Source organism: Rhodamnia argentea, unplaced genomic scaffold, assembly GCF_020921035.1.
Source record: "Rhodamnia argentea isolate NSW1041297 unplaced genomic scaffold, ASM2092103v1 Rarg_v2.60, whole genome shotgun sequence".
NCBI lineage: Eukaryota > Viridiplantae > Streptophyta > Magnoliopsida > Myrtales > Myrtaceae > Rhodamnia > Rhodamnia argentea.
This window is the reverse complement of record NW_025955908.1, coordinates 1-23,926: the sequence shown is the minus strand read 5'-3', so window position 1 is coordinate 23,926 and position 23,926 is coordinate 1. Positions and strand designations below refer to the sequence as shown.

The 23,926-nt window shown below is 43.5% G+C and overlaps 1 protein-coding gene and 1 non-coding gene across 2 annotated transcripts; both read left to right on the top strand.

Moving 5' to 3' along the window:
- The first annotated feature begins 10,896 nt into the window (after positions 1–10,896).
- Positions 10,897–13,505, top strand: LOC125313504 (NADH dehydrogenase [ubiquinone] iron-sulfur protein 3-like). The gene has a single exon (XM_048273223.1). The coding sequence runs from the start codon at positions 11,246–11,248 to the stop codon at positions 11,816–11,818; it is 573 nt and encodes a 190-aa protein (XP_048129180.1). The 5' UTR covers positions 10,897–11,245; the 3' UTR covers positions 11,819–13,505.
- On the top strand, positions 12,801–12,874 carry TRNAW-CCA. Its single transcript has one exon. It is a non-coding gene; the product is annotated as a tRNA-Trp (tRNA).
- Positions 13,506–23,926: the final 10,421 nt, after the last annotated feature.

Here is a 23,926-nt window from a genome sequence, read left to right as displayed (position 1 = left end):
GATGCGCTTTTTTGGTGGCAGAAAATAAATAGACAGGGAAGAGGTATCAGAAGGTGTGTAATCACATGGTCCGAAAGAAAGGCAATGCCAATCCATTATACACTTCTTCTTTCATAAATTTCGAGAGAGATCCATTAATTTCTAAGATAGCTACATTGTCTGAATAGATGTGTTCGTCAATTCAATGGTTGGAAGGAAGAACCATCCAATCCCACCCTCTGCCCTGATCCTGAATCTACTTTAGACTAGCTTGACTTACATTACGAAAGACCGCTCGCGGAGTTCGAAGGAAGAACCAAGAACCCGAAAGAAGGCCAAATAGCAAATCCATACACAATCATCGCAGAACTCAAAGCGATCATAGCGCTGATCCCTTTACCTACAACGCCATTATTGCAGATCCGAGCCTTGCGTGGTTGTTTTGCAAGATCTCGCTTTCAGTTCGTAGAGTGGATCAAACATGTGTTCAGCTTGATTCGTTGGTGCAGTCACTTCATCATCTTATGATTTGAAACTCGATTCCGCCTACACAAACAACTACCTTGTTGCTTGGTGAGTCCCTTCTTTCTGCTTTGTGTGCTCCTTCGCTTTTAAAATAGCAAGATCTGGCTTTTGGTTTGAAGATGGAATCAGTGGTCAGCCTGTGCTTAAACGAGGGCATTCCAAGAAGCAACTTCCTATGGTATGGGATGGTACCCTATTCTATTGATGAATCACATCACTCGAAAGAAATGGAACCGCTCCGTGGTCAAATAAATATTAATATTTATTTAAAAAGAAAGAAGAAGGGAATGGTTTCGCTCGGTTAACAACTGAGCAATCAGGGTAAGGCGCCACCCTAGCATCAACTCACCCTTTCGGATAGGACCGGTGGGATGCCGTAGCTTCTAGCAGGCAAGGAGTAAAAAAAAAAAAGTATCTAGCTTTCAAACTCCTTCTCTATAGTTGATCCATAGCTTGAACAAGACAGCTGCACCGGGATACTCAGAAAGAAGTAAAGCGCACCCACAACTGCCGCAGAAAGAACAGGAGCATCTCTACTATCTTCCGCAAATTCCGAAAGAGGATTACCGGCTTGCTTCCCTCGATGAACGACCAGACTGGACTTGTTCTTGCCCGGGAGCAACTACGAACTGAACTCGATACTCAAGCTGTTCAGGCTACTCAAGACTCATCGCTATCCTCACGAGAAACAAAACGAAAGACCTAAAGACTCAAGACCTGCCCGGCTTCCCTTGCTCCCTAGCTCTGCTCCTTACTCCTTCTTTTGCTACCTATCTCTTCCTTGCCTGACGAGAAGATGCTAAACACGGTTCGATATACTCCTCGAGAGCCTGCCCGAACCAATCCCTTCCTTCGAGGTCAGGATTGAACTTCATTTCAATCGTACCTCTCTCCGTCTTGCTTGGAGATTTCCTTTCCTTTTGGTTGAAGAAAGTCTGCTTTATAGAATCCCGAAGGAAAAAAGAAAAAGATTGAAAAAATCGGATCGAGAAAGCATGGCCAAAAGGTGCTTTCACGAAAGAGCACGCTAGCTGGTGGTCTAGGGCGCTTGAAGAACCCAAAATCCCTCTCTTTACTCGCTCTTTAACTCGTGAACATTATGTAGCTCGTTCTTTCTCTCGTTCCTTCCGTTCCTTTTCTTTAATTGAAATAATTCAAATTATGGATTTATTTTCTTATGATATTGAATCAATCAACTGGCATACCTTTGGGCATACCTTGAACCTAGCCCGAAATCCGTTCTATACTTTCTCTTATGAAATTTCTAGTTTGTGATCGAGGGCGGTAACTTTTCCCCAATATGAGATAGGTTGCAGCTATAGTCAGAACTGAACCTGGACTAATTGCGTAATGTTGACCTGAGGTAGCGAACGAGACAGCAAATGGATGGAAATTCTCCACTTTATGGCTGCCGCTTTCTAGCTCCGGCGCTCTGAATATCGGGTATGATTGTGACTTTCTTGCCCTGCTTGTATTGACATTTTTTTTTTAATAACCTTGCTCGACTAGTAGCAGGCATCGCCTTACTAGTAAAGTAATTGGACTTACATCCAGGATTACTCCTGCCGCACTCCCACCTCTTCCGAAAAGACAAGCTTACCTCGATCTGTCATTACATATGATATATCGAGAGTTCAAGACCATAACGTAATTCATTTAGAGAATGTCGATGAGAAAGTAGATCTGGTTCCGAGATCTGGAAAGCGGTGAATACAGTTAGTGAAGCTAGACCGGGAAGTGGGGTATCTCTTGAAAAGAGGTCGGCCTTAAGTTCTAGCTTAGATAGCTTAGACTGAAGAGTTGTAGCTTTGCTTTCTGAAAGAGTCATTTTATCGTTATTAGAGAGAAGCGGAAGCCTTAGAAGGGAGCATGCTACGTCGGTTCGAAGATAAATTTGACCTTTCGCAGAAGGGTCGATGCAATTTTTCAAGCACTAGCTTAGCTGCAATAGGTAGAAGAGTGGGTCTGCTAATTATAACCATAACCAATTGAAGGAGATAAATCGCTGATGGACTTACTTTCTAGAACGGCCAGTGGTTCCGAGGAAGGGACGAAGAGTAGCTTACTAAAACAAGTAAGTTCAAAATCCCTTACCTCCATCTTTTAGTAAACCCTTTTACCCTCCCCTCTCTCCTTCTCGTTCCAGGTATGTAACTCGTTCCCCTCCTCTCCTTTCAGTCGAGCCATCTGTCAGCGCCCTTACTCTATTTCTTCCTAAAGTAAGAAATCGCGGGACGGAAAGCGACTCTTCACATCCCCTTGTTGGGGGTCCTCTCGCCTAGCGGTAGAACAGTAGGGAAAATAGATTGATCATCCAATTCCTTCTCCCGCTTTTGAAATAGTAACTCGTTAGCCCGACTCAATCCCGCCTTCCATCTGATTTTTAATTTATTGAGCTGTCTCTGATTGCCATGCTGCCTTTCTTTCTCCTGTATAGTGAGTCGGCTTGATGGAAGCACTGGGGGAGTACGATAGCAGGGTTAGTAGCGCTGGAATTTTTTAAATAAAAGGTGCTAGCGTTTTCAGGACAAACAGGCACTTTTTTTCGACTTCCGCTCTTCCCTTTCCCGAAAGGCTCAATAAAGAAGCATACCTTTTTGGTAAATCGGCTCAAGGAGCAGCTTGGGGACAAGATCAGTTAATATATTGCTCGTAAGAAAGCAACAAGGAAGGTGCGCAGCGGAAGAGGGGAGAAAGGAAAAAAAAACTCGAGCTGTTCCCCCGATTCAACCGAAAGGACGTTCGTGGTCACGCCATTCGCGAGTTAATTGGTCCTTGTTCGGCACAATCGCTTTCTAAGTAAGAAAGAGATCGAATTTCACAGATAGAGATATAAAGGAACTCAGTTCCCTTAGCTCGGCAATATGCTTTGATAACAAGGCAGAAACCTCAATCCCAAGAGCTGCACCTTATAACATCTTGTGAAATCTGGTGTGTTCAATCCTATTTGTATATGCCTTATGGTACTTATGGACTTGGCGAAATAAGAGCATCTTTGATCCCGTTGGCCGAGCAATTATCATTCTTTTACTTCAAGTGAGAGCTAGAGCGCTTCTTTCTTTTCTTCGCCCCTTCGAGAAAATCGGTGGATAGGCCTGTGCTTTCCCCTATTTTCTGACTAAAAATAGAAGGATTCATAGTCTGCTTTAGCTCCTCAATATCATAGGCCCGGAAAGAAGGATTGACTCGGACTCAGGTCGGGAAGTGCAGCCCACCAACACATCAAGGATAAGTATTCTATGCGTTTTGAGCATGGCACCGGCAGCCAATGAATGCGGGAGGACCCATAGCTCCATTGAAAATGGAAAAGTCCTATCATCCATGCTGCATTTCCAACACACTGGACCTTAGCTGTTCTCAGCTGGGGAAATAGCTACTTTTAGTCTGAAGAGTCATTCAATCATGGAGTTGGCTTCTTCGGTACCTCGAGTTGGGATCTTTCCCCGATAGAATCTATGTCTCCCGGTCAAAAGCCACAGTTTGCTCATGACTTGCATAAAACAGGCTGGTCGGTCTTGTTTCGCTACAAGTTTCGATCTTGGAAAATCAGTTTCATTTATCACCAGCACCAATTCAGATTTCATCCGGCTTTCTTTTCCTTGCTAGTCGAAGAGGCAGTTGATGTCAATCTCGCGAGGACAGACCCAAGACGACTCATGAGGGCTGCAATCTTCAGGCGAGAAAAAAAAACAGCGCTTACCTCTCTTCTGGCTGAATACAAAGATGTTTTTGCATGGTCTTATGCTGCCGGTCCCAATTCCTCCTTGGTAGAGTAGCACTGCTTGGTTGTACGGTCCGATGCCAAGCCGGTGTTGCAGGAATCGAGGTTTTTTCCTGAAGTTTTTAGCTCTTTCGGTTAAAAAAGACAGGAATTCGTCCCATTGATTATTAAAAGAACTGGATCTCCTTGTCCCAGTGGCCGAGGAAACATGGAGATAAAAAAAGATTTTCCAAAGCTTTGCCAAACATCTTAATCCGTTCTATTTCTTATTGATGGATTTTTCCGTGTTAATCGGATCGGCCAATGAAAAGAAAAGATCAACACGAAACAGCTTTGATTACTCCAGAGGGCTTTCACCCCAATATCACCTATGTTCAATAACATTAAATAAAATAATAAATAAATAAAGCTGGACCTTTCATAGTGCGTATTATGGTATTTGCTAAACAATAAAATTCCTTTCTGCTCCCATTTCTCCGGGACGGCTCGGCGAAGACTCTTATTGAACCATCGTAACCACTTCTTTCATCGGTATAACCCATAGAGAGATCTATGCATAGCGAAGTTGAGCCGCTCCCTCTGACTTCAGCCCAAAAAACGAAAGATCCTCTAGATCGGAGAAGACCCCGCTTCAAGAGAGAGCTTATTTCGCTTCAGTCCCAGACGGAGATCACTATTACTAAATAAATAGGAAAGAAAGATCTAACCAAGCGAATGAACGAAGGTTAGAAAAGAACTTAAAGCTAAGACAAGGTGGTACGGGTAGGGGCCTACGAACTAGCCAATGGGCTAAGCCAAACTTACGTATAAAGCAAAAAGCATTGAAATCAATACACGAGTGGGAGCAAGACTTGGAATCATAACAGAAAGCGCTACGGCTAGGGAACTTAGGAAAAGACTCTAGGGAAAAAGGCTACTAGCTACCTTGTCATTCTTCTTCTTCAATGTCAGGGGATAAGTACACTAGGGCAGGAATGCTCTTTTATCATGTATGTGGATTACTTGGTCGATTACCTGATTGCACTAGTCTCATAGCCATAGCTATCTCTTTAGCGTCTTGCCATTCCTGAAAGTGGAGTAAAGGGACGACCTATTCTTGATAGCACAGGCAAATTGATTTGGTTTACGATTCAATCTATTTCTAACACCAGGCAAAGTTCGACATTAAATAGAGTAAATACCAGATTAGTTGTCTAAAATATGGATATAAATTCCTTCTGGAACTAGGGCTTCAAACCATCGAGATATAATAGAAATTAGGAATAACACTTTTTCGATTAGCTTGGAAGTGAATGAGGAATTCTTTCTCTACTTATCTCACATTGTCTGAAAACTCTACAAAACTTTCTTACTTAGAAAATAATTATGCTATCTGTCTATCGAGAAGAAAAGAAGGTTTGATAGAGCAAAATATTTCATTTTGACTTTGTAGTTGCTATGTGCCTGATATGGGTGCTCGCTGGAAAAGAAAGCCTTCTCTCTTCTATTCGAAGAAAACATGGAAATCGTAGCCCTAAAAAAGAATCTATAGGAGGAAGTGTCTCCTCCACGTATTGTCCATGTGAAAAAATCAATCAAAGATTGGAGTTGAACCAATATCCCCCTATGTGGGGGGAACTTTCCTGGTAGTTGATTATATCGCAATAGTGAGAGGCTTACACTCCTACCTTACGAAAAAAATAGTAGAAGAGATAATGGGGTACCCCCCCATCTTTCGATGGAATTTATTGCCGTAGTACCTTAGGAGGCAGACGTTCCTCAAGGAACATCTTTGGTACTCGGAACATGCCTCTTGCCGATAACTTGAATTGTGGATATTTGTGAGGAACTGAGCTTCTCACTAAGAGAATCGTAAGCTTCATTTCGATATCGAACGTAATGAAGACTGGTAAATCGATTGATGATTGGTCGATCTAAGGTTTCAAAATAGAAATTAGGGAAAACACTGGCGAAAAAGCCCATAGCGGGCATGCCATGCTTTACTTATCAATCTCTTTTGTCCTAATCCAGAATGGCTAAGTTCATAAAGGCGGAAACCTGATTCAAAATCGAGGAATCCGATACCCTTTTGGCGGTTAGGCTTCAAGAAAGAGGGAGCAGGAAAACTGCCTATCTTCGCGATTCCGAACTCTTTGAAACAAGCACTACTTCGGCCCGCTCACCAGTGGTGTATAAGCGTTCTGCGGAGAATTCCCAATGATGGGACATGTAATCAAAGCGCTCCGCTCGACCTGGCTTGATCATCTGTTCTATTTTGATTGATTGTCAGCAAAGGATATCTTTCCGGTTACGTTTCAGGAGATGGTGGTCAGGTCTTTGTTCGGTCGCGATGTCTCCCTTTCCTCTTTGCCTTTGTTTGCCCTCTGTCACAACTTTGTAGTGTGGTGTGCAGCTGAGGAGGAAACCCCCTCGATAGAAGGAGTGAGACTAGACCCTTATCTATGAAAGACCTAGGGAAGACCCAGCTCCAATGCCTGACTAATAGGGGCTTCGGGGTCCAGAGCTTTAGGAAAAGGAAGAACCTGTGCTTACCAGAAGAGTTTGTTAATAAAGCACTTGCACTTTTTGACTTCCTGAACTTACTTCACTTACCGCTACTCGCCCCCGCATATGGAACAGGATCTGCTCTTGCTGGTAGGTATCCTGGGATAGGAGGAAATGCTATTAGTGCCAGTGAATCGATAGGTTCACTTTCAGCCTTACCTCTTAGGTAAGTGAAGTGGAAGGCCCTGCGACCTCTACCACTAGTGCCGGATCAACTTATCATCGCCCTTGTATTCGTCTCTTCTGGGTAAACGGCTAAACCCTAGGAGAATGCAAGTCCTCTGCTCCGCTATTGATGGATCAACAAGTGGAGTTGGATAAACTTCACCTACATTTCGATTCGTCTACGTACCAAAAGGAGGATCTATCTGTACCAGTCAAACTGCCCTTTCCCCTTACTATATCCAATAGGGCTCTTCTCTTGAATCTATATCTAAACCGGGAAAACAAGTTATGGGTCATCCTTTTCTTTTTGGCAACAGAAAAAATTCCTGTTGTTTTGCTTCTCCATTTTCAAGCAACAAAATTCCTATCTGTAACCATATAAATGACGAGTATGAATAACGAACTTCCGTAGCCCCTTCCTCATCCCTAGTGGCCATGGATACATAGTGGTTGGTCGAGGGGTTTGGTTATCGCTGGCACTACTTCCACTTGATCGCGTCGTACTTCACATTCGATCAGCGATCAAACTCTAGGCTAGTCAATTTCCCTTCGTCCTGATCTGGCATACACATAAATCAAAGCCCATGACTGAAGATTGCATGACGAGAGTCGAGGTTTAGCTTCATAGGGAACGGCGACGAGACAGTTCGGGAAGGGACAGCAGAATGGGGCGACACTCATTAAAGCCAGTAATCGACCGGTCACTCATGGGTTGCTGTAAACAAGGAAGAAGCGGCCTTAGCTGCTCTTGCCTCTGTTGATGGCGGTGTGCATGAATGTCTTGATTGCGCATCGCCCTTTTTTGCCTTTGGTGGTAGCGTATTCTAAGTATACGATCCTTTTTTCGCCTTTCCTTTGACTCTAACAAGAGGAAAGTTACCGTTCTAGCTCTTTTGGCCCTTGGGCATAGACGGTCTGGTGTCCATGTATGCTTATGGTGTGCATGGCTCTTGGTTGATTGCTCTTCTGTCATAAGCAAATACTGCCGAGTCTTCCCCATCCCTTTCTAATTTAGAATTCTAAGGATGAAGCTTTCACTATCGTTTCGAGAAGTTACATGTAAATCATAATAAAGTCAAGTAGGACATCACTTTCTGTTGCCGCTCTTCTCTGTTTTGAAGCAAAGAAGGAAGTTACTTGTTCAGCTGTAAACTCTGCTGTTCTTGTTTACGACTCTACTGCTATGGATGAATCCGCTGGGATTGCTCCCTTCTATGGGTGTGGCTAATTCGGCCATTTAACAAAGAAAGAAAGACGGACTCTTTGAACGGATAGCTATTGCGAAGATTGAGAAAAGATAGGCTTTTGCCTTGTTCACTCAGAGTTATTTCTTCAACACAGAATCTCTCGGTCACTGACCTACCTGGGGATAAGAAAGAATAGAAAGAATATAACTTATTACCCACGACAGATCCCATAAATAACCTACATCCAAAAATGAGAGTTGTTTCAGAGCTATTTTTAAGGGCTTATACCCAAAAATGACACGCAATGTAATGGTTGGGAGGAAGTCAATAAAGATGCAGAAGAAGATAATAAAAATCAAAAGAAAGAAGCGGTTGTTAACCGGGGAAAGAAAAGAGGATGGGGGACAGGGGAACTCCAACAAGTAATATAAGAGAGGGGAGGGCCCTCTAAAAGGCGTACTGCTGCTATTGTTTCTATACGAGAATTGTTTGCATTTTTTTAGCGGCCTCCTGCATTATACTTTTTCGGAACTGTAATTCTTTGGAAATGAATTTATACTCGGAAAAGGCTTTTTGCCCATCGAAAGACTGATCCCCCTTACTTATCAAGGACGACGTCAAGTGGCGAAACAACTTATTCTGGATCACTTTGGTTTGCTGCTACACCTGGCTACGATACCGCTTACCTTCTTGCTACCTGGGTGAAATATAATTAGTAGGGAATGAATCCTGAAAAGAGAAGAGGACGCCAATAAGCTGACTTTCTTTCTAAAAAAAAGTTCGGTAAGAATGGGTGGATCAAATAGGACGAGCGAACTCCACCCTTCAATTCATTCTTCTCCTGCTGCAAATGATGCATTCAAGTAGACCTAACAAGATTATCCGTTTTTTGTTCGATAAGTCACCGAATAGAGTAGTCCTGCGCTGCGCAGAGGAAAACAGACATAAAGTAGGCCTTTGTTGACCAGTTTCGTTTGCCAATAATGCCAATGAGATTTTCAAGTTCGAAAGGGGGAACCAGTCTTTCTTTATCCCTGTGTCAGTCGAAGAGAACAATTGCTTGCTTGAAGTGAAGCCTTAGCCTTAAAGAGAGAATTCCGCATTTATCGGTAAGCTTTCCTTTTTCCGGATTTTCAGTATTGCAAAAAGAAGTCAGGTCGAGGAGCACTAGTTCCGACCGAGAAGCAGATCCCAGCTTAGTATCAGCAGCATAGGTAGCGGCACCAGTACCAGTTATGGAGGAGGCAGTCCAGCCAGTCTAGTAAGCAAGCACAAGGTAGCAGTTCTATCAGGAAAGGGAGGCGCTTCAAAGAAGGAAGCTATATCTCTATTCTCGACAGCCTCTGGCGCCTCGCTTATGCACGTAACAATCCGCAGAAATTTCAAATAGACTTCCCCCCGATGCAAATTCGGAGGCCCCACTCTCAGAAATCCTGGATTTCGCCATTGAGATCTAAACCCCCAACTGGGACATCACATACTTGTAGGCCTCCGCCACCTTTCGGTCGGCGATCACAAGATCGTCGCCCAAAAGGGCGTAAGAACTAAACCTCTTATTTGGATAGACCTTGTCGGCCGCTAGCCAAACACAGAAGTGATGGCAAAGCGCGAACAAGGGCCAATATGAAAGGAACCCCAAAGGTTGTCCGCTTTCAAACCGTATAAATTGAGGGGAATCCTTAAAAGAAGTCGAGGCCAGGAACACTTTCGTGCCTAAACCCGAGGTCACCCACGTGTGGGCGGTCTCCTTATTAAAGAGCAACTCGATGCGATGGCCTAGAAAAAAAAAAAAATGATATGCTAAATGCACTAAGATTTCTTGTTGAGTACACGGGTACTGCCCTTCTAAGTTCTAAGTTGAGCTGTCCCGGGAAAGGGAATTGGGAAGAAAGACCAGAGAATCTAGAACCAAAGGACTACTTCTCGTGATGAGCTATTTGAAGGAATCTTTCGCTGTATGGCCTCTGAAGCTTCTGCGAATATATTTCCCTTTGAGTTTTAACAAGAGGAACAGCAAACAGCTCTTTGCCTTTCTGCTTCAAAGAAAGAGGTGGGGAGAACCATCAGTTGGAGCACCCAAAAAGCTTGGGAAATGCCTTTTCTGAGCCGCCTACCTATCCGCTAGTCGAATTCATTCTTTCATAAGGTGATCAGACAGGCAAGTCTAGCTCACAAGCAGCTGTGGAATGTCTTCCCCGATCTCTGCTGGTGTGTAATACCAGTCAAGGTATAGAACAATCTATCGAGATGGCGTATCATAATCATTCAGTAGTGGACTAGCCCTAGCGGCGAAAGCAGTTCAGCCAGAACTGCTCTAGGCGGCGCACTCAATCAGCGAAGAAAGAACACGTAACTAAAGCGCTCCAACCAAAGGGGCTATAAGCTTCTGGGCGATGTTCTGCGCTTTCACATAATGCTGCGTCAAGGAATGAGTTCCATCTCAGGAGTCAGTCTGTCTGCATACTCTTCTGGATCAGTTCTGTGGCAAGCCGACGGATTATGCTACTTCTTCTCTTCCGCTAACCCAGTTCTATCTGGCATGCGGGAGCTTTCTAGTGTATGGAACGGCTATCCGTCTTGGCCTTCCGGCCTACTTACTATTCATTACAGCTCATCTTTAGACGACCATCTTGTCTGACCGCATCTGTGGTGGTATCGTATAGTTGATCACGGCTGCATCATTTAGGAATGATCTGTTCATCTAACTAACAATTTTTTATTGCTTTCTCGATGTGGTACACATATCTATACAGTATAGCAGAGACGAGCTGACTAGACTCTTTTAGAAATTGCGTATGGAAAGAGAAAGAGATTTTTCTTGCTTATTTGCTTGATCATTGAAGTGAGTGCGTGCTAAATGCTTTTGACTGAACCTCACATTGTTCTCTCTCCGATAGCATGCAGCCGATAATGAAAAGAGATATATAGAAAGTTTGCAGTGAAGGATCTTTATAGGAAGCCAGTCTTTACTTAAGTCGGTCCAAGCTTGACAACTCTCAAACAATGGCCAAAAAGTCCCATGTCTTTTTTGGTTGGACTAACCTAACCGGCGATTTTTTACAAGTCTTTCTTCCTTTTGAGAGGGAGGAAGAAGCGTAACTACAAGAAAGCTTTCTTTATCTTTATGGATAACAAATTCATTTTCAAATATAGTTGGGAGACTTTACCCAAGAAATGGTTCCAAAAAATGGAAAGATCGGAACATGGGAATAGATCTGATACCAATACGGACTACCCATTTCAATTGTTGTGCTTTCTGAAATTGCATACCTATACAAGGGTTCAAGTTTCGATCGATATTTGCGGAGTTGATCATCCCTCTCGAAAACGAAGATTTGAAGTGGTCTATAATTTACTGAGTACTCGGTATAACTCACGCATTCGTGTACAAACCAGTGCAGACGAAGTAACACGAATATCTCCGGTAGTCAGTCTATTTCCATCAGCCGGCCGGTGGGAGCGAGAAGTTTGGGATATGTTTGGTGTTTCTTCCATCAATCATCCGGATCTACGCCGTATATCAACAGATTATGGTTTCGAGGGTCATCCATTACGAAAAGATCTTCCTCTGAGTGGATATGTGGAAGTACGCTATGATGATCCAGAGAAACGTGTGGTTTCTGAACCCATTGAGATGACCCAAGAATTTCGCTATTTCGATTTTGCTAGTCCTTGGGAACAGCGTAGCGACGGATAATTCAGAATCAGAATAGGTCCAGTCCAGGAGACAAATCAATAGGAAATGCTATTTGCTTGGAAAGAATAAGAATTCACTTCTATGAAAGAGTTTCACGGGAATTGTCTTGATCGTCGGATATCATTGATAAATAGGAATCCGTGTTATCGAACGATTTCCTGCAATTCTTCCCAGTATGGAATGAGTAAAGAATCAAGCTCCAAGTCTCGATCTATACAAAACAAAACGCACTGGTGTCTGTCTTTCGCTTTCATTGATAGCAGAAGAGCCTGACTCTATAGGGGCGCTAGCGCTTGACTAATAGAATCTCAAGTCAAAGGGCCTGAAAAACGTAAGAGGCTGCTACTATAGGCTCGCTTCGCTTCTTCAAGCTCCGCCACTTATTGAAGACTAAAGCGCTAACGCGCCAACTCTTTTTTTTTAGTAAAGCAACCTTTCGCGCTAGGCGCTCACGTTTTTTGTCTGGGTGGAAGCTGGCGGCAGGGCTTGCTTAACCGCATACACGGAATGGGGATCTCTCTCGCATGCAACTCTTTCTATCGGGAAAGCCTCGCTTATTCAAAGGGCTGGTTATTTAACACCCCTTTTTATCATAAGGAAGTCCGCGTTGGTAGGAGCGGCGGGATGATGATGAGTATATATATAAATCAATAAAGACAAAAAAGAAGAAATGGCAAGATAAATTGGATATCGATAGAGGAAATAACCATGTGGAAAACAGGGCAGGGATTCTCTACAATGACACCGTAGACCAATTGAAAGGGATGTAGCGCCCTTGTTTTGGGTAAAAAATGTCACGGGTTCCAATCCTGTCATCCCTACCTAAACCTTCTCCTCTGGGCAGTAAGGAGGAATCCATGTTGATCGATTCAAATTTGACATCCAAAATCTTTCATTTAATGAGACTATATGCATGCAAGATGTATTGGGGGTAAAAAAGAATCCTTTTTTTCTTTACAGTCCTATCTACTGTGATAAGAAAACGCTCTTAGTTCAGTTCGGTAGAACGTGGGTCTCCAAAACCCGATGTCGTAGGTTCAAATCCTACAGAGCGTGATTCCGAATCAACAAAGACCCCATTACCGAGATATGACAACTCTTTTTTTTTGAGTAAAAAATGGTATCGAATCCATTTTTTTGGAACGACCAACTAACACTTTGACTTTACTTTTTTTTGGATAGGAAACGAGAGCATATATAATTAATCAAAATGAGACAAAAGTACATCGTTGAGAACCGCAGGCTCCAGCCATGACGGACACCCTTCGACCCACACCAATTCATTATCCACATTTAAAGCAAACTTAGCTAAACTATGAGCCGCTGTATTACCTTCCCTTCTCACATGATTAAAAGAACATGACCTGAACTGGCGTGTTAGGTGAAAAAGATCCTCCAAGATAGGGCCAAATGGAGAAAAAGATCCTTCCTTCCTATGCAGAGCTATTACCAAATTAGCGGAATCACTTTCAATGACTACATCTAGGAATGAATCCCATCTCCAATGCAAATCAAACTCAAAATCTCACCGCTGCAGCTGCAGCCTCCATTGAAGGACTATCATGTTGCCTAAAACTCCTCATTGACTGTGCCCCCTAATACAAAACCTGCACTATCTCGGGCAATGCAATCAGACCAAACCCGCATGTACATTATCTAATTCAGCAGCATCTACATTCACCTTAACGCATTCACCTGTTGGGGAATTCCATTCCATCGAAGATGAAAGTAAGTTTTCTGGTATAAAGTGTCATCACTGTGAGAGATGACTTGCAAATATTCATTAGCCAAATCATGTGCCTTATGAAGCAACTCCTCACTACCCCAACTCGTACCCAAAAGATTGTACAGAAAAATGAGAACTAAAGACAGTTTTGAAAAAGGTCTCCTTTTAGGCTTCCCCCTGAACTGAAGATACTCTTTCATAAAGTCCAATACCGGGGGAAAGAACATCAGTTAGCACGCTTTCCGTCAAGTTAAAGCGCCTTATTGATCAGGGATGAAAGCCCGCTCAAGTGCCGTAGTACCGAAAATACCTGCACCCGAGAGTGAGACTAGAATGACGGACAGTGTAGTATAGTTCAAGTAGCGGGAAAGTCTTGTATTGGGAAAGAAGATTTGAGAACCCGTAATAGAAGTTCCAGCCAGTTCTGAAGCCATCTTTTTAGGCAGGAGTTTCGGAAGGAAGTCAATGCCAGAAAAGTCCTTTACAGGACAGTTATTCTCAAAGGTATATTCCCCAATGGTTGTAGCCTTAGCTTAGCCAAGGGCGAGGTAGGATCACTCACTTTCTTTCCCCAAGTGAAGCAAGAACTCTTAACTTAAGCAAGTATGATTGTCTGCTTCCTAATGTTAGGTCCAAGGGCCGTCGCTACATTTCATTACTATGGATAGCTCTCGCGTCTCCGAACCTCTAGAGTGAACTTCCTTTCCGCCCTTTTTCTCTTATCCATCTTTCTTGCTATGTTTGAAACTCTTTGGAAAATGGCCCTACTATTAAGAATTCGAGGTTGAAAGCCCTCTCTTTTCCGACCAAGACCTGATCTTTCGATCATCTGACTGAATCATCCTGCAGATCTGAGCTTTGTTGAAAGGGGTAAGATAAACTATGAACAGAAGAAATGAGTGATTGTCCCCCAGTGGAGGCTTTCTTCGCGCACAGGCGTAAAAATCCAGGCTCTATCAAACCAAACCAGCCTGGATTGATCTTGGTATGTGCCGGTTTCTCTTTCGTTTCGGAATTCTCGGTCCTATATGGATATGGAGGTTTTCTCCTGCGTCTTTATATTGTCTTGCTTAGTATCTCCTCCATCCATACGCAATCTCCGCTTCCATTTTTGATACATAGTTGGCCCTTCTAACCATTGGTCTCAGGATGACAACAAAAGACTAAAGCCCGGTCCGAGCAAGATCGTCGAGACTGACTTTCGAAAGTGAGATCACTTCTATACTGCTAGCTACTGCATACCTTCCTTCAGAGCAGCCATTCCCTTCTTATACGAGAGCCCGCCCCATGGAGGATAGGATGAAAGTAGTCCATTTCATTTCCCTTCTTTCCACTTTAGAACTAGCTCAATCTGAACCCTTAAGTAAGCTGGTTGACAGAGCATGGATTCTCCCCGAGAATAGAGATCCAATTCAATGTCTTGTCTTAATCATATAAAAAAGAGCTTCTTATTGGCTCACTCGGTAATCTTCTCTTTTTTTTTTCGAGATGCTTTTCCGGTTGAACATCTAAATCTAAATATGGCTGGGATTCGTTTTCGTAGATGGAAGGAGCATTCAAGACTATCGAGGTCAATTACATCGAGCCTCTTATCGGTCGGGAGTTAGTTGTGAATTCTGGTGATAAGGCTTGTGAGGTTCTATCTAAGATATTCGGAAAAAAGATCCGGAAAGAATTGTTGGCTTTATCAATCGCTTTCTCGGCCGGCTAAAGGAAGAATCGAGAGCTGGTGCCCGGTTCCTCGGAGCTTCTGAACGTGCGATAAACCGTTCGCTATCAGCTGTCTGAGCAAGGCGTTGAGCATGAGGGCGTAAGGAGACGGTTTCTTTCTTTGTCAGCTTCCTGCCTGGCTCACTAGTCATACCCAAAAAGGGGTATGTGCGTCTTGTTCGGATGGGTAAGTTCGAGCTTTTAAGAATGGAGTCTTGGTCTCTGGGCTCCTAGTACTATGTGCTATGGTATTTGCTCAACAATCCAGTTCTAGAACCTCCTTTCTGCTCCCATTTCTCCGGGGCGGCTCGGCGAAAACTCTTATTGAACCATCGTAGCCACTTCTTTCATCGGTATAACCCATAGAGAGATCTATGCATAGTGAAGTTACAGTCCTTCTGAGCTCAGAGACATAGCCTATGCGAGCCTTACCAGAGCTCTTTTACATTTTTCAGTTTGACCTATGAGAGATCCGGTCTAAAAGGAAGGCATGTTGGCAAGAAAGCATTCACCGAAGGTAACGTAGTTCAGAGAAGAGAGTGAGTACTTGATTATTCTAAGGCAAGAGAAGGACCTAAGAGTTCCCTTGAGACTTTATTGAGTCCGGGGATGGCTATGTTCTGTCTCGGGATTACCTGGTCCTATAAAGTCTAAGAAGAAAGGAAAATAAAGTCTATGCATAATTTGAAAAAAGAAAGGAATCATAGGTGGTTAAGGTTTTCATGTTTGAATATGAGGAAAGATCTCTGCAGCCCCTACCTGAATCTCCATGGATTTGAGAAGCATGAGTACTTATAGTAGTATAAAGCTAACTTATCTTCTTTACCTTCTTATAAATCTTATACCTCTACGAAATGAAATCTTTCTTTTCTTTTTTAATGGAATTGGGTGAGAAGTTGTGTTAAGACCCTGACTAATGAATCAATAAAAGAATTCTTCTCTCGTCAAAGGCCAACTAAAGATTCTTAGAAAAAGTCCAGATTCTGTGAGATAAAGTCTAAACTCACCTTTCTTCTTTCTTATCTGGGCCTTTTATCAATCCTCGTGAATCAGTAGAAAGCAAAGCTCCAGACTCTATTGAATTGATAAGGATTCCCACTAGTCTCCCCTTCTCAATGCTTGGTCCTATTGCTACTGCTTCTGATTCACCAAATTAGCCCCTTCGACGCTTTATTAAAGGAGTACTGATCCCGGGAAATTCCTTCCAAGGAACTGATTGACCTAAGCTAAGACTTAAGGCCATTCTTCAATGCCAGTGGTGTGAGGCAGTGAGCTCGGGAAGTTCACTCTTTTAGTTGCTGTTCCAGGGAAGGAGGGGGTTTTTCTAGAACCGATTCGACAACAGAGGCTGACACCGATGAGGCGGAATCGTCCGCTTCAAAAGAAGCAATAGATAGCCTTTCAGCTAGCAATGAAGCAGCGAACAAAAGGATTGACTTGGAATCCGCCTATACAGGTCGTCTAAAAGAAAAGGATAAGTGATACATAGCTAGAGCAAACGCATACGCATAAGAATTAGGTGAAGCTAGGTTCATAAGGTTTATAAGCAGAAGCATATGCTTCATCTGCTAATGGAGAATAAATCGACACAGATTAAACAGAGGCTCTTGATCCTGGGAAGGACGTTTTTTATTTTGATTGAAAATATGACGTAGTAGAAAGAAACACTGTGCTAACGCACAGCGCTATATAAGGGCATAACCAATATAGCACCGAAGCGAACAAGAAAAAGAAAGCACAGCTCGAAGGAACAGCGCGAAGAGAAGATTCCACTCCATGGACAGAGGGTGGGGTCAGAAGAGGTCATGGTCTTTAGCGCGCACGGCCAAGGAAGCATCGTTTTTGAAGCAAGATAGGCAAGGGAATAGTTCCTTCCATAGCATATAAAGATAAGTTCCATACGATCTAATAAGATTCTATATTCTTTCTTCATAACTTAAGCATAGAGTTATAGGGTGGAGGGCGAAAGTCATTTTTAAATATATCAACTCCCAGCTAAAAAGATGACTGGTCGATCACTCTGAATCCTTTCGTGGAATGAAGCAAGAGCGCGCTACTAAACAAAGATTTCAAATATACCGCGAAGGTTACAGTAATTCACGGCTGAATTTATCGTGCTATGGAGCCGCCTCCTATGGTTGGTGAGTGTAATAGCTTCCGAACGCATGCATGATTGAATTGACTAGATATCGAGCTTTCCCAATAGGGAGGGAAAGAAGCCATGTCTAGGAACTTTTTCCGCTCGACCTACAGCGGGAAGAACAGCCAAGCCAGGGTAAGAAAAAACCTTTATAATCTTAAGATCTTAAGGACACGCCGGGCGAATGGAATGCATTATTTAATTCCAAGGTTTACTGCATTACCGGACCCGGATTCACTTTCATTTTTTTGAATGCCCCAAGAGAGGGAAAAAGTTGAACAATATACCAAACAGGAATAAGGGCGAGAAAGATATTTAATTAAAAGAGGAGTAAGGCAAGGAAAGCTAGTCCGGCAACTGCTGGCTGTCGACGAGGAGGATTCACCTAGTGATGCCAGATTCGCAAAGATTAATAAAGGACCTCCCCCTTTAATTTAATAAGTAATCCCCCCTTCTGAGAATGATTAGAATCCTCCTTAACATAGAAGAACCGCGTTCCATATGGATGGATGAAGTAAACCCTCGTCCCTCTAACTCAATCAATATCAACAACATGTCGTGACGCTTTGGTTAGGCCTACTACTATAGGCTACTTCTAGCTTCTATAGTGGCCCTTCCACTTCCACTTTGGTGTAGTTTTTGTTTGTATTGTACTAAATTGAACATAAGCTTTCACTTCAAAAGGCGCTACTTACAGACGAAAGGCGAACCCGGCGAGCAGCCCAACAGCAAAGCGTACTCTTTTCTAGTCGCGACCACGTACCCTTTAATAGTATTTCGTTCACTTATTTACTTATAGAGTCGTTTTACTACTTAAGTAGGGCGAACAGTGGTGATCCCACCTTCCCTCCGGGTGTAAAATCGCAGCCTATCCTAAGAACTACTTTGAGTGCCCCGAAACAAGAATCAGCCCGCTTTAGGGCGAAATCCTTTTCCCTTAGATTCTTCGATCGGACCGGACTTTATCGATCTGAATGATGCTTAAAAGCGTTTTTGTCTTAGTTTCGAAGTCTGATTTCTTTCCGTTGTTGGGTATGAGCACCTGGTCTTAATTGTGAACGAGAAATATATGTCCCCTAGCTCTGGGGAGACCATGAGGGAAAGAAATTGCTTTTCATTAGTATCCAGTAAACTATACTTTCTTAAGTAGAGGTTGGTCGAGTCACTATGTACCTCTGATAGAGCCATTGAGAAGCGGAGAAAGGAATAAAGTAGGTGGTGGTCTGGGCCCTAGCGATCTCTAAACCCACGAATGAAAGCTCAAGAGGTGGAAGGCATTCCTTCGTCGACTGTTTTGCATTTTCTGGGATTTATTTATTAAACGACTGAAACCAACACAGGACCGTACTCCTTGGCCACAAGCCCCGAACTTTTCAAGGCTCAAGGCCACGGCTACCATTCCCATCCGCATTTTGCTTCTTCTTGACACACTCAAATTTGGACCGATCCAATGAATGCCTTCAGGCAGAGGTTGAGATGGACCAGCATCAAGAGAATAAGAATCGGGCATAGGCGCGAGAGAGGAACCAAAAGGGAAGGTGCCATGGAAGAAAAAAAGGATCAGCTAACACCATCCTGTGATGTATTTTTATTAATGTTAATAGTGGATGGCGAATCAGATTCTGTAGCATCATTAGAGGTTCTACCAGTAGAAGTAGGGTCATAGCATAGAATGGATCTAGCAATACAAGATCTTATTTTTTAGCTGTATATGATGCAGGTATGGATAAAAGGTTCCCCTTTTTTTAAAAAAGAAAAGAGATATACGAATGGAGCTACCGGATCATAGTATCTATAGTCTTTTGTCTCAATACCAATAAAACAAAAAAAAACACAGATGACGCAGTGAGTTTGGTACGCTCACGCTTAGGAAGCACAGGACAAAACAAGCACATCCGAAGAGCTGAATGAATCAGGTTGAACACCATAAAGATAAAGTTTGTAATATGATTCAAATCCAAAAATTACAGAGGAAAGTAGAAAATGAATAAAATAGGCAGAAGTGCCCCCGGACTAGGACAGATAAAAAAGCCTAGCTTGCCAACCATATAGCGGAAGCTGGGTTCCAGCTCATATTGGTAGTTTACGCATGATTTGAGCAGTTTGGTATGTACTTGCACCATAGTTGCCCTTTTCCTGCCTCGAAGAGGCGAAAGAACCTTATGCCAATGCAAGACCTGACAAACCTTCCTGGAATCACTCGATCTCTTGGATGGGAAGAGCCCGCCCCTAGACATTGAGCACCTGCCCCGACACCTCATCAGGGTGCAAATCCAAATCCTGTCCAGAATACGAACCCGCGGAACAATCGAAATAATCAAGAGCGAAGGCAGGTCCAAAACGATCCAATTCCCTATGACCTATAGTGAACTCCTGCTACAGTTAATTCAAAACCATAAAATAGCTCCTGTGCTGCTAGAACCCTTCCATATCCCAAGTGGTATGATCCGAATGCTAGATGTGATTACCATGCTGGGGCAATAGGGCATTATACAGAAAATGTCACCGCATTCAAAATCGGGCCTTAATAGATTGGTTTGATTTCAAGAAAATGACCAATGCCTCCTGATGTTAATGTTAATACGAATCCTCTGCCGAATCATGGGAATTCCGGGGTAAATGCTCTTAGTGGAGAGTATTCAACATACTTCAAGAAGAGAGTATCCGAGGTTAGAAGGCCAATGACAGTCCTCTTCGAGATTCTGAGTAGGGCAGATTTTATTCCATCAGTCCATGGATACTATCAGGGATTCAAGCCCAATGAAAGTTGTGACTTGAATATAGAAAGAATCGCCCACTCAATTGCTATCCATTCATAAAAAAGGTAAAAGAGTTGATGGACGCGAAATGGATTCTTATTGGTCTGTAGAATGAAGACGAGGCCGAAGTGGAAGATGCTGACCAAGTCAATGCCATACCTGAAGAATCTTACTTCTCCAACCCCCTTTGGGGGTCCTCGACCAATTCTGCGGACATTTCTACCCCAGAGGTTACTTCCGGCACACAACAGCCTCTGTTAATCCAGTCTATGATCAGATCAGTGGAGCCAACCCTATCGCTTTAGTAAGACATCGCTTTTGGTCGAAGCCAGGTTTCATTCAAGATCATGGTTTGCTATCTTCCATAAGATACCGCTAAATTGTTATTATGTTTGGTATCTTACCCTCCTGAGCGGTATGAAGCCCGTAGACAATGGCTTGAGAGAGATGCGATCAGGACCTCTTCTCGGCCAGCAGTTCAATCCAGAAAGAGTTGAGCTCAGATAACGGAATGGCATGCTCTAAGGCCAGTCGAGAAAGAGTGATCTCTAGAGTGTCAACACAGACTTCGAAGATAGGCGGCATCTCGGAGTCTAACTCTTTGATCTGACCTAGGCCTAAAACTTCAACTCAACCTACCCTCGCTTCAAGCAGTGAAGAGAGGATAATAAAGAAGCACTTCCCAACAGCCTAGCATCTTTTTCCAGTCTATCTTTCCCAAATCTAAAAAAGAAAAGAAGTAAGATATCTGACATATCCAGTCACACACGTAGGTTAGAAAGAAAGAAGTTTACTATCTCCTAATAGTCTCTTCTCTCTTCACACAACTCTTCATATCCCTATATCTCCTAGAGCAAGAGAGCAGTTCTCTTAACACAGCTGGGGATCCGACTCTACAGAAGAAATTGATTCGGTAATGGTAGAATATATAGAAAGGCTTTCGAAACTACGGTTTAGTATAAAAGCTCTGTCTAAGCCCCTACCAGTCTTATTCTTACGATGCCATAGGACAGTAGTAGTTCCGGAAGCTAGAGAGCAACTCATTCACTCATAAAGTCAGAACTCGATCGCTATCTCCTCTCTTAAACAATCCTATTCCCTCAGCCAATTCTACTTCTTTATTTATCAGGAAGTGCAGAAAAGAAAGTACTTTCCAAAGATTGGAATCTCATGACCCCATCCCTCGATCGTGGGGGTACTCTTCTCTACTCATTCCGCTCTTGCCTTCGTCCTTTAGTGATAAAAATCAACGAGGAAGGAAAGCTTTCACATTGCAGTCCTATTCCAGTTCTTAAACCCAATCTACCTTTATCCTTTGGTCTACATTGGACCAGCTGATCGTATGGATGGTTCGGTCGGTTGCTACACCAGAGATATAATAGAAGGTCATTCGGCAATATCAGGTATACTACTACTAATCGATTCTTTGGTCCTTTTGCGATCGAACAACTTATGAATAGTTGCTGCCTACATAACCTTATCTACCAGACCAAGGGAAGCAGGTATCAGATCACTGTAGTTCGAGACACCTTTTGTGAAAGCAGTTCCTGTACTGTATTTTGAATGAATTCAGGTCAGTAAAGTAGTCTGGTGGAAGGTGCTCACCTCACCTCTCCCCTTCCCCCCGTATCACGGGAGCAATCCAACCAAGGATAACTCACCATGACAAAGGCCTGCCTTTCAGTGCGTGAAAGAAGTCCTGCTCTTTCACTGCCTTACTCCGGCTTTCAACATTCGCTGTTCGTGCTTGAAAGCACTCTCCTATCTATCCTTCGGCCTCGTGTCAGAAACAGTTGACTGAATCGAACCGCCCGAGAAGGCAAATAGACCCGTTCACCAGCAACTGTTGCGATTCCCTCTAACTGCGCCAACTGCTCCACGTTTCGTTTCCCCTCTTGCTTCAGCTTCAACACCGTTGATTTCAATGTATGTTGTCAGAGAAGAAAGAATCTGTATGGTGAATGGAATCCATTCTCTGAGATCTGGGAAGAGTAGCCGACCTAATCAATCTGCTCTTAGGAGACCCGGCCAACTCAGTCAATCTCCAGGTCCCTAACGAACGAGTCATTCACTTTTGTTTGATCAACCAATGGCTATAATGACCTTCGCGAATTGCTGACGTCAATCGAGATCGATCGGATTGAAGCTCTAGCATCTGACTTGAATTGGGCCATTGTACGGATCCGTATCAAGACAGCTGTCGGCCAAAGTGTTATGTTATCCCAGTAGATTCCTCATGTTGATTGGCAACTATTGTATTTCACAGGTTCACTTTTCATTTCTTTAATCCCACCTAGATCTTTCTGCAATTGAGCTAATTGTCCCTTGAGCATTGCTGCCTCTTTCTTTGGAGGTCGATTAGATTATTCCGTTCCTTCTTAAGATCTTTTCACTTCCGTTCCTGTAGTGGACCCTTTTTTTTACATACCAAAAAGCCCGCTTATTCACATAATGATGAAATCGATCTTCTGCAGTAGCTGATGCTACTGAATCAGCTGCTTTCTATTTTCAATGAGCGGGAGCTTTACCCGCTGCATTGAATATTAGATCACAGGGAAAGAACGAGCAGTTCCAGGAGGTATCTAAATCCTCTACTTAGCTAGAGAAAGTCTTCTGGCCGGTGTGTTACCTCCTGGGAGAGAGCTCCCAATCCATCTTCGCTTCAAGCCCAACAGTGCCAAGACAGATTCAATCTAGAGCGCCGCCGGGTTCATTAAGAAAAGAAAGAGAGCAAGTAGTCTTGATTTCGCGAGCAGCAGTGACAAAGGAGGACGAAACCCCAAAACTGAAGACTGCGTAACGTCGTTCCGTCCGGCTGGGGGTAGATCGTTGTGTCAGGGAAAGGAAATCCTCCCGATCATTGGGGAATCTTCGAAGTCAGGGACCCATTTCCTGACAAGGAGCTACGGAAGTTGAGTCACGGCCCTGACCTCCCTAAGAGATCATGTATCAATCTTAGAATATATATAGACATGCCAAGGTGTCCCCTTGCCTTGCGAGGCCACCCTATCTCTTAGTGTACTGTACCGGGGCTAGTGCCGTCGAAGAGGCTCGACGGGAGCGGACTCGTTATCGTGTGGATCGCCTTGTTACACAACTGAAGGGAGAGATTTCGAGCGAGACTTCTCTGGAGAAAGATAGGCAGGATAGCAAGGCAAGGGAGTTGTGGAAGTGCTACGGGCACATATTAGTGGCCTGACGGACGAGGTCACCATACTAAAGTGTAAGCAATGGTTCGACAGAGATGGTTCGGATGTTGGTGCCAGAGCCAAAGGTATTTACGGGCCCCCGAGATGTTCAAAATGGGTCAAATGGGAGACGGTGTGTCAACCGAAGTGTAATGGGGGATTCGGTCTTCTAAAGTTGAGACAGACCAATGAGGCGGCCTTGCTTATGAAGCTGGGATGGGGGATCCTCTTGAAACCAAATGCTCTTTGGGTGAGAGTTTGTCGGTCAAAGAAGTATGTAAAGGAGTCAATCAATAGGGAAAGCTCATATGGCATAGATTAGTGCATGGAAGAAAGAGAGAATGTGCTTTGACATCCTCCCACCCAGTCTCGCTAGTTAATAGAAGTAAAATAATTGCAGATGACTGCCTCCGCTAAGGAAACCCAGAACTCATTCCCAGATCAACAAGTCTATCGATTAGATCAGTCTACCGGGCAGTTATCAAGTAAAGAGAGCTAGGCCATGCAAGGATTGAAAAGCGGCATAGAAAGGCAAAGACAAGTGAATACCTGCAACCAGAGCTAGACAATTAGATTTCTATAGAA

Bases quoted from the DNA above. Each gene is read 5' to 3' on its own strand.
- LOC125313504 (XM_048273223.1), top strand. From the start codon at position 11,246: ATGGATAACAAATTCATTTTCAAATATAGTTGGGAGACTTTACCCAAG.